Source organism: Chaetura pelagica, unplaced genomic scaffold (assembly GCF_000747805.2).
Source record: "Chaetura pelagica isolate M959 unplaced genomic scaffold, ChaPel_1.0 scaffold470, whole genome shotgun sequence".
Classification (NCBI taxonomy): Eukaryota; Metazoa; Chordata; class Aves; order Apodiformes; family Apodidae; genus Chaetura; species Chaetura pelagica.
This window is the reverse complement of record NW_009951911.1, coordinates 312,863-322,683: the sequence shown is the minus strand read 5'-3', so window position 1 is coordinate 322,683 and position 9,821 is coordinate 312,863. Positions and strand designations below refer to the sequence as shown.

The 9,821-nt window shown below is 57.4% G+C and overlaps 1 protein-coding gene across 1 annotated transcript in view; it reads left to right on the top strand.

The window, feature by feature from the left end:
- PPFIA4 (protein tyrosine phosphatase, receptor type, f polypeptide (PTPRF), interacting protein (liprin), alpha 4) overlaps window positions 1–9,821 on the top strand; it is a 40,208-nt gene that overhangs the window by 4,613 nt on the left and 25,774 nt on the right. Inside the window, exons 2-9 of the mRNA XM_009994277.1 lie at window positions 5,399–5,500; window positions 5,590–5,754; window positions 6,343–6,417; window positions 6,990–7,014; window positions 8,039–8,100; window positions 8,537–8,758; window positions 9,203–9,349; window positions 9,445–9,579. Coding sequence (XP_009992579.1) covers window positions 5,399–5,500; window positions 5,590–5,754; window positions 6,343–6,417; window positions 6,990–7,014; window positions 8,039–8,100; window positions 8,537–8,758; window positions 9,203–9,349; window positions 9,445–9,579 — 933 coding nt within the window. The remainder of the gene's footprint in view (window positions 1–5,398; window positions 5,501–5,589; window positions 5,755–6,342; window positions 6,418–6,989; window positions 7,015–8,038; window positions 8,101–8,536; window positions 8,759–9,202; window positions 9,350–9,444; window positions 9,580–9,821) is intronic.

Below are 9,821 nucleotides of genomic sequence, written 5' to 3'. Positions count from 1 at the left end.
ATCCCTTCAACTGGGACTTGAGGCTTTCTCTTGACTTGCATCAGAGTAACTGAGGCAATGGGTCTGCCAGCTCCCAGCACAGCCAGCCAGGATCCAGCCCCCTCTTGTCCAGTCAGCAGCTCTGATTTCCTGGTGTGGGCACCCTTCCCATCTCACCCCCCTTCCCACATCACCCCCCATCCCACATCACCCCAGTTCCCACCTCACCCACCTTCCCACCTCACCCCCCATCCCACATCACACCCATCTCACATCACCCCCATTCCCACCTCACCCCCCATCCCACACCCAGCCCATCAGGAGCAATCACTCCAATTAGGGGCTTTAAAATGCCATTAATCCTACATCTGGAGCGAGTTTGTTCCCAGAGCTCAGGGGCTTGGGAGCAGCAGCTGCAGTCCTGCCACAGAAGGCAGAATTTTGCTCTCTTTGGTGCCATCTCACTGCATCCTTGTCTGTGCTGCTGGAAAGGCAGGAGGTGGCTCTGGGCTGAGGACTTCTGCTTTGCCATGCTGTGAGCCTTTTCTCCCTCTGAGCTTCCTAACCCTCTCCTTGCTTTTCCAGGCATCTCTGTGTAGTTTCTGGCCTCCCTGTGCTCTTCCCCATTGATGCAGCCAAAGGGAAGGACCCAAAACCCTGGACTAGAAGAAAGCTGGGGAGACATTTTACAAGGGCTTGTAGTGAGAGCACAAGAGAGAATGGATTAAAACTGGAAGAAGGAGATTGAGGTTGGAGATGAGGAGGGAATTCTTTGGTGTGAGGGTGGTGAGAGCCTGGCCCAGGTTGCCCAGGGAAGCTGTGGCTGCCCCATCCCTGGGGGTGTTGAAGGGCAGGTTGGATGGGGCTTGGAGCAGCCTGGGCTGGTGGGAGGTGTCCCTGCCCATGCAGGGGGGTGGATCTAGATGAGCTTTAAGGTCCCTTCCACCCCAAACCATTCCATGATTCTATGATTAATATCCCAACCCTGTTTCAATAACTTGTGTGGTGCTGTGGGTCTCCCTCCCTGCTCTGAGGGAATAACAACATCCATCCCCCCTGCTCTCTTTTACTTCAGGACTTGGAGCTGAGCCTGGTTTGGTTTTAATCCAAATGAAGCACTTCCTGGGCTGCTGGCCTTCCCACCAGGCTCCCAGGGCTGCATCTCATCATCTACCCTTTGATTAAAGATCAGGCACCTCTCCTTCCCTTTCTAATCCATGTATAGGTGTCCCTGCTTAGTTGAAGAGCTTATTTGAGCTGGGGGCAGGTGCCTCTGTATCTCCTGGAACTCCTGACTGTGGCCAGGGCAGAGGAAAATCACCCAAATCCTCTTTATCACCACTTTGCTGGGACACAGGGCAATGGGTTACCCGTGGGTGGGGGTGGAAGCTGCTCTTCACACTGTGACACTGCACGTGGGAGCTGGGGCAGCTTGTCCTTGTGGTCCCCAGCCTCACCTGGTGCCTTCTGCTGGTCCAGAAGTGGGGTGACACTGCTAGGGCAGGTGCCTGGCACAGCTGGGACTGGTGGAGGTAACTACAGGCAGGTGCTGGAGTCATTTATTCCTGTTTTGTGGGGTTTTTTCAATTTTATTTGCAAGCCACCAAAGCCAGGCTTGCAAGTGCCCCCAGCCCTGTGGACTCAGCTCACCCTTTGCTGCCATCCCATCTCCCTGCAGGGCTGCTGCTATTTTTGGTGGGCAGTGCTTCTTTTTGCAGCCTTTCCCCAAGGAAGGACAGTTATTGTGGTCTCTTGTTATTTGCCCTGGGATGCCCCAGGCCTGGCAGCCTGGCTGGGATGCAGAGCTGTTCCCACTGGGGTGGAGGGTCAGGGAGGGCTCAGGGTTGGATGGGGGCTTTGAGTGGAGCCCCCACCTGCTGAGCTGAGGGTTGCACGGGGCTGGGGCTGCCTGCCTCTCTCCAGGGGATTTTCTCCTCTAATCCCCTGCCTTTCCTGATGCCTGAGCCTGCCTGTGGGCACAATCCCTACAGCTCAGCCAGCCTGGCAGGTCCTGCAGGCAGCACAGGGTGAGGAGGGTGGGCACTGGTGCCATCCTCACTGGTCCATCCTCAGTGTTGTCCTCTCCCCTTGCTGCCTCCCGTGCCTTGTCCTGGCCATCACACACTGCACGTAGCCCCCTTCACCCCAGCATGGAGAACATCCAGGTCCACAGCCCCTAATTCCCCTGCCAGCCATGGGGCAGAGCAAGGGGTTCCCACCCTTGACAGTTCTCGGGGCTTTGGATCCACAAGGTCCTGGCCCCGGTGCTGGGAGTGAGTCCACAGCCCTTGTGTCACCTGCAGTTACATCTGGGGCTGCTGAAAGATCCTCCTGGGGCCACCACAGCTGTGAGGATGCTTCCCTCAGCTTCTTGAGCCTTGGTGCCCATCCCAGCACATCCAGGGACTGAGGCACAGACATCTCTCTCCATCTGGAGAAGCCAGCCCTGCACAGGCACCTCACCCTGCACCTCTGCCTGTGCTTCCTGCCCTCAGTGTGTTCCCAGCCCCAAAGAACCCCTGGTTGCTGCTCAAGTTCTTGTGCTCAGAGCTTGTATAACCCAGCAGGGCACAGGCATGTGCTGCTGGGCTGGGTCTTCACCCCTGCCTGCTGGGGAGCAGAGCTCTGGGAAAGGCTGGCACAGGGATCTCCTAGGGAGCAGCTGGGGGGGTGAGCTGTGCTCTGGGGGCTGGGATGGCCCAGGAGCAGCTGTGGGACGGTCCCAGAGCAAGGGGGGGATGGTGCCTGGGCATGGCAGGGGCTGGTGAAAAGGTCTGGGCTTCTGTGACTGGTTTGAGGGACAAACGATGGGGACAGGGGTGACCCCAGGGCTGGAGGGGCCCCTGAGGCAGCGATGGGGCAGGAGGGGAGCTGGGAAGGAGAGGGACTCAGGCCCTGGGGTGATGCTGGGATGAGGGTGTGGGGCAGCAGCAGCCCTGAGTGGTGGTGATGGGCAGAAAAGCAGCTGTTCATGGGGACACTGACTGACTTTGGCCACTGCTCTTGCTCTTTTGCTTCCTCCACACTGCAGCATGGCCAGGTCCTGTCCCACTGTGGGGCCTCAGCATCCCCAGTGACACCACTGTCCCCATCAACCCCAGGCTGAAAACCACACTAGTTTTAGGTGGGAAGGGAGAGGGGAAATCCAGCTGGGACAAACAGAGGTTGAAAAGCTCTTGATTTGGTGGGACATCAGGGACATTAGCTGTTGCAAGAGGTTACAGGTTGAGCTGAGCAGAGTATTTGATTCAACCTAAACCTCAGCATTTTGTTTCAGTTTCAAGTTCCTTTATTTGTGTAAGTTGAAAATTAAAATGAAAGAGAATTTCATGCTGAAAAATGACTCTCAGCCCCCAGTCAAAATTTGCTTTGTTAATGCTCAATCAAATCCTTCTCAGCTTCTTCTGAAACCCTTTTCCTTTTGAAGTTCTTCTCACCAACACTGTCAAACATGTACATTCATGAAGCATTTCCACATTTGCATTTTTCATTCCCAAAAATCCCAGCTGCAAAATGTAACTTAGTCCTGGCACCACTTGGTGACTGAAAGAGCAACTGGAAGCAATGGGAGAGTGTTACTGGGCTGGCCCAGGTGCTTGGTTTTCATTTTCTAAGGTAAAATGAACCTCCTAGGAACTTCAAAGTGTTTCCTTTCTCTTCCAACCCAGGGAGGAGTGTGGCTGCTCTGAGGAGCCCACCCTGTCCCAAAGGACCTCTGGGCATGGCTGTCCCTTGCTGGGACAGGAGCAAGGCTGGTGGCACCTGCCACATGTCCTGCTGGGATCCCTCAACTGGCATTTGAGGCTTGGGGGATGCCCTGTGAAAAGCTCCATGAAGTTCCACGTGCTGGACTGGGACAGATCTTGCTCTTTCCTTTGGAAGGAGATTGTGGGTGATGCAATGTCCTGAGGCCACTGCAGGGGCTGGTTTGGGGCTGTGGGGAGTTCTAGGCTTGTTCCAAGGTGGGTGCTCTGCTGGGTTGCATCACGGGGCCGGTAGGGATGGCAGGGTGCTGGTGGCCTTGGCTGAGATGCTTTAAATGCCATCAGGCACCTCTGGAGCTGTAGAGCAGTTTTGTGTGTAGCTGGACATCAAACCAAATGGGTAAGTATTGGAATGCTGCATTCCCCCTTGTCCAAAGCACTTTGGGAAGCCAGGTGAGGCTGCACCTTGAGTAAAGTGGTCAGTTTGGGGCCCCCCACTATAAGAAGGACATTGAGGAACTGGAGGGTCCAGAGAAGGACCACAAAGCTGGGGAAGGGTCTGGAGCACAAGCCCTTTGTGGAGCATCTGAAAGAACTGGGGTTGTTCAGCCTGGAGAACAGGAGGCTGAGGGGAGACCTGCTGGCTCTGCAACTGCCTGAGAGGAGGTTGGAGAGGAGGGGTGTCCATCTCTTCTCCTAAGGAAAAAGTAACAGAACAAGAGGAAATGACCTCAAGTTGCACCAGAGGAGGTTTAGATTGGACATCAGAAAAAATATCTTCACTGAAAGAATAATTAAGCACTGGGAGAGGCTGCCCAGGGAGGGGGTTGAGTCTCCAGCCCTGGAGGTGTTTAAGATACGTGTGGATGTGGTGCTTGGGAACGGGGTTTAACTTGGACTTGGTAAAGTTAGGTTAATGGTTGGTAGAGTTGGGTTGTGGTGGGACTTGATGATCTCAAAGGTCTTTTCCAACCAGAATGATTCTGTGGTTGGTTTGGTGTCCCCTTCTCTCACTGGTTGGGTTCAATGGGAGGTCCCAGCAGTGAACACAGAATCACATAATCTTGGGGGTTGGAAGGGACCTGGAAAGCTCCCCCAGCCCAACCCCCCTGACAGAGCAGGGGCACCCAGAGCACATCACACAGGAACGTGGCCAGGGGGGTTGGAATGTCTCCAGAGAAGGAGACTCCACAGCCTCTCTGGGCGCTCCAGTTTGCACCCACTGCCCCTTGTCCTGTCACTGGACATCACTGCACAAAGCCTGGCTCTGTCCTCCTGACATTGCCCTGAACAGATTTGTGCCCATGGATGAGGTGGCCCCTCAGTCTCCTCTTCTCCAAGCCCAACAGCCCCAGCTCCCTCAGCCTTTCCTCAGCAGGGAGATGTTCCCCTCCCTCCAGCATCTCTGGGGCTCTGCCCTGGGCTCTTCCCAGCAGTTCCCTGTCCTTCTGGAACTGAGGGGCCCAGAACTGGACACAACATTCCAGATGTGGCCTCACCAAGGCAGAACAGAGGGGGAGCAGAACCTCCCTTGACCTACCAACCACCCCCTTTCTAACCCACCCCAGATCCATTGGCCTTCCTGGCCACCAGGGCACATTGCTGGTCATGGTCCTCCTGCCCACCAGGACCCCCAGGGCCCTTTCTCCTACAGAGATGCTGGCTCCATCTCCATCCCCCTGCCCCTGCTCACAGCCCTGCCCTGGTTCCCGCAGGAGTTTGCGACGCTGACGCGGGAGCTCAGCGCGTGCCGGGAGCAGCTGCTGGAGAGGGAGGAGGAGATCTCAGAGCTGAAGGCTGAGCGCAACAACACCCGGGTGAGCACGGACCCCCTGCTGCCTGGGCCCAGGGTGGGGGGACAGGGCAGCCCCCGGGGGGTGAGAGCCTCACGGTTCCCTTCTTGCAGCTCCTGCTGGAGCACCTGGAGTGCCTGGTGTCGAGGCACGAGAGGTCCCTCAGGATGACCGTGGTCAAGCGTCAGGCCCAGTCACCATCTGGGGTTTCCAGTGAGGTCGAGGTGCTCAAGGCTCTCAAGTCACTCTTTGAGCATCACAAGGCACTGGATGAAAAGGTAAGACCTCTTTCCTGGCTCTCAGCACCCCCTGCTCAGAGCTCACCTTCTCCCAGCTCCCCTTCTCCCTCCCGCTGGATGCCAGTTTTTGTTGTTAAGCTGGGTGGTGACACAGGGTCCCTCAGGAGGAAGGGTTTGGGTCTCCAAAAGCTGCAGCACCTCCTCTTAGGAGCTGGTGGGGCTGCCGAGTGGGTGCTGTGGGTTTGGGGCAGCTGGGGACTGGGGTCTTGCTTCCTCAGGTCACCCTGAGGTGGTGGTGAGTCCTGCCTTTTGGTTCAGTCTGTGTGTTATGACTCGTCTTGGTCCTGCTCTTTCATTGACCTTGAGCAGCTCCTTGATCTGCTAAAAGGCATCTTCAGGCTGCCCTGGCTATGGGTGTCCTGCAAGGGGTAGTTTGATCTCAGTTGTTCCTCTCCAACATGCTTTTGCTCTTCCAAGTGATGGGCTGGAGGATCCCTGATCCTGTGCCTTGGCTGTGAACCCACCTGAGCTGTGAGCCAGGCAGAGGGGGCAGGGAGCTTGCCTAGGCCCTCAGCACCTTCATCATGGACAATTAATGACTTCTCCCATTGCCTCACGTGGCTGCAGGTCAGGGAACGCCTGCGAGCAGCTTTGGAGCGAGTGGCAACCTTGGAGGAGCAGCTGGTGGATGCTCATCGGCAGGTGAGAGGGATTGGCAGCCCCTCCTGGGCCCTTGCTGGGGGGTCCCCCTGGGCTGGGGCTGCTCCATCGACCTCTGTGAATTCCTGTTGAATTTGGCTCCAATTATTGTGCGAGATCAGAGAAACGACACTTGTGCCTTTTGTATGTTCTAAAACTGCTCCTTAGCTGAGGGCTGGTCTGTGGTTAAGGTTAAACCTGGGAAATAGTCTAAAAACTTGTCTCACTGGGCAGGGCTTCCCCTGTTGTTTTGCTGTTTGATGTTTGCTTCACTGACAGAACCAACTGGAGCTTGAATCATTTCAGGGGGCTGAGTGACTTGGGGTTTCCCCCGTCTCAGCAGAGACCCAAACTTTGCTGCTCTCAGCACCTCATCTTGCATCCTCCACCTCCTCCCTTGCCCAGGCCCTGGCACGGGGACGTTGCTGTCCCCAAAGTCCAACCCTTTGCATCTGGGAGGGTTATTAACTCTGTTTTCCTTCCTGGAGTCTGTGCCCAGCCACCACTGCCAAAAGGCAAGAGCCATCCCTGTAGCTTCTGCCTTGCCCAGTTTTGCTCCTCTTCCCACTTCCCAGGTATCTCAGGCTCAGCAAGGAGGCAGTGCCTTTGGTCACCATCCAGGGACCTTTCCCCAGCCTCCCCCAGCAGAGCAGGGTGTGATGCTGGTGTTTATCCCACGCTGGCAACATCTGCACCAGGTTTGCAGTCTGGCTGGCTGGAAATTCGTGTGGCCAGCAGGTCGAGGGAGGTTCTCCTCACCCTCTACTCTGCCCTGGTGAGGCCCCATCTGCAGAACTGTGTCCAGTTCTGAGCTCCCTGGTTCATGGACAGGGAACTGCTGGAGAGTGGACAGCAAAGGGCTACAAAGATGATGAAGGGACTGAAGCACCTTTCTTATGAGGAAAGGCTGAGGGATTTGGGTCTTTTTAGTCTGGAGAAGAGAAGACTGTGGGGGGTCTTATCAATGCTTATCAATACTCCCAGGGTGGGTGTCAGGATGGGGCCAGTCTCTTTTTGGTGGTGCCCAGTGACAGGACAAGAGGTAACGGGCACAAACTTGAACATGGGAAGTTCCATCTAAATATGAGGAGGAACTTCTTGACTTGGAGGGTGGCAGAGCCCTGGGACAGGCTGCCCAGAGAGGTGGTGGAGGCCCCATCTCTGCAGGCATTCCAAACCCACCTGGACACCATCCTGTGCAGCCTGCTCTGGCTGATCCTGCTCTGGCAGAGGGGTTGGACTTCCCAGATCACTTCCCACTCCCACCACGCTGGGATTCTGGGATTCTGTGAAATGTGTTTGAGGGGGAGTCCTGGGATGCAGGGCTCAGGTCCCTGAGGGCTCGGGCTCTTTGCATGCCTGTAGTAAACACCACTGTGTCCAGGCAAGACATGGCTTCATCTTCCACCAGTGCTGAGCCTTCACAGACTCTCTGCCTTCCCCTTTCCACCCTGTCCCCCCAGTTACTCCCAGTTCCCCCCCAGCTGCCCCCCAGCCACAGGCACCAGCTGAACATGACAGTGGAGGAAGCCAGCAGGAAGCTGCTTGCAGACCTGGATGCTCCAGGGCCAGAGCAGCTGCTCTCACCCCTGTTCCCTCCCTCAGGTGGCAGCTCTGCAGGGAGCCCGGGAGGCCCCCGGGGACGAGCGGGAGCCCAAGGAGCCGACGCAGAAGCTTCCCTGGAAGGTGAGAGCCCCAGCAGCTCCTGCTCTGACCGTGCTCACCAAGCCCATCATTTCTCCAGCCTCCTCATCACTAGCTCTGGAGAAATGAAAACTTTTTTCCCCCTCTCCCCTGGGTCCAACCCCCTGGGAAATGCCCTTCCTGGTAGATCCAGGCCATTTGTGAGCAGAGGGGAATTTGTGCTCCCACTCACATGTTCCTGGGGGCTCTGCTGCCCAGAGATGCTCTGGGCAGCCCTTGGCCATCCCTATTCCACCGTTCCTGTGAGATGCCACATCCCTGGTTAGCAGAGACTTGGCAGGGGGTTCAGAGCCCCATGTCTCCACTCCCCACCACCTCACTGGGTCCCTGCAGGGCCACATCCCCCCAGTGAGGAGCCACAGGCAACGCCTACCCTGGGGCCAGCCTGGCACCCACCTCCCTCCCTGCTGCCTTGCAGAGACTCTCCAACGGCTCTGTCCACCCGGATGACGAGGCAGGGAGGGTGGTAGAGCTGCAGGAGCTCCTGGAGAAGCAGAACTTTGAAGTGGTCCAGGCCAAGGAGCGCATCTCTGCCTTGGCTGCCAGCGTTGCTGAGCTGGAGGAGGATCTGGGCACCGCCAGGAAGGACCTGATCAAGTCGGAGGAGATGAGCAGCAAGTACCAGAGGGACCTTCGAGAGGTCAGACATGGCCACCTCCCACTGCCAGGCCTGTTGCAGCTGCAGAGACATTCACAGCAGCTTCCACAAGCTCTGGGCCTGTGAAGGGATGGCAGCCCCTGTTGTGTGCAGGGTGGAGGCCTGTGTTTCCCAAAAAGAGGCTCCTGCCTTTGGGAAGTTGTCCCCAAGTCCATCAGCAGGACTCCCCTGAGATTATAAGCAGCCACCAAGGTAGCCAGGTGTGCTGCAGACCTGGAGTGAGGAGCTGTGTCCATGATTTTCTGTTATTGCTTGACTCCTCTTTCATTGTTCTCCTGCTCTGCTGTCCCTCATCCCCGTGTGCAGCAGGGCTTTCATTGCCTGCTTGGGCTCTAGGGTGGCCCAGGCTCACAGGAGCTGGGTGGCCCAGTTCTTCCCAAACTGGTGATCCCAGATCAGGATGTGACAGCCCCATCGCTCCCCCAGGCCCTGGCTCAGAAAGAGGACATGGAGGAGAGGATCACCACGCTGGAGAAGCGCTACCTGGCAGCCCAGAGAGAAGCCACCTCCATCCACGACCTCAACGACAAGCTGGAAAACGAGTTGGCCAACAAGGAGTCCCTGCACCGCCAGGTACCCCGGCTGCACCCCCGGGGCTCGGCCCCACTTGGGAGGGAGAAGTGGGTGCTGGGGATGGGACCGGGCACCCACCCTGCCCTGTCCTGCAGTGCGAGGAGAAAGCCCGGCACCTGCAGGAGCTGCTGGAGCTGGCGGAGCAGAAGCTGCAGCAGACGATGCGGAAGGCGGGGACGCTGGCCGAGGTGGAGGCAGAGCTGGCGCAGCGCATCGCGGCACTCAGCAAGGCAAGGGGGCTGGGATGGGACACCGGGCACATTCCCCTGGGGAAGAGGCAGGTGTCCCTGCCTGCTGTCCCACTGATGGAGCCCAAAGCAGCCCCTCATCCCCCGCCCCGGGCTCTGCTGCCCTGTGCCTCCCCAGGGCTGCAGGGCCAAGCCACGGGTTTTGAAGCTTCCCCCATGTCCTGCGCACGGGAGCTTTGCTCCTGCCCCCCAGTCCCTTCTGCAAAGGAAAGAAGAACCCTCCC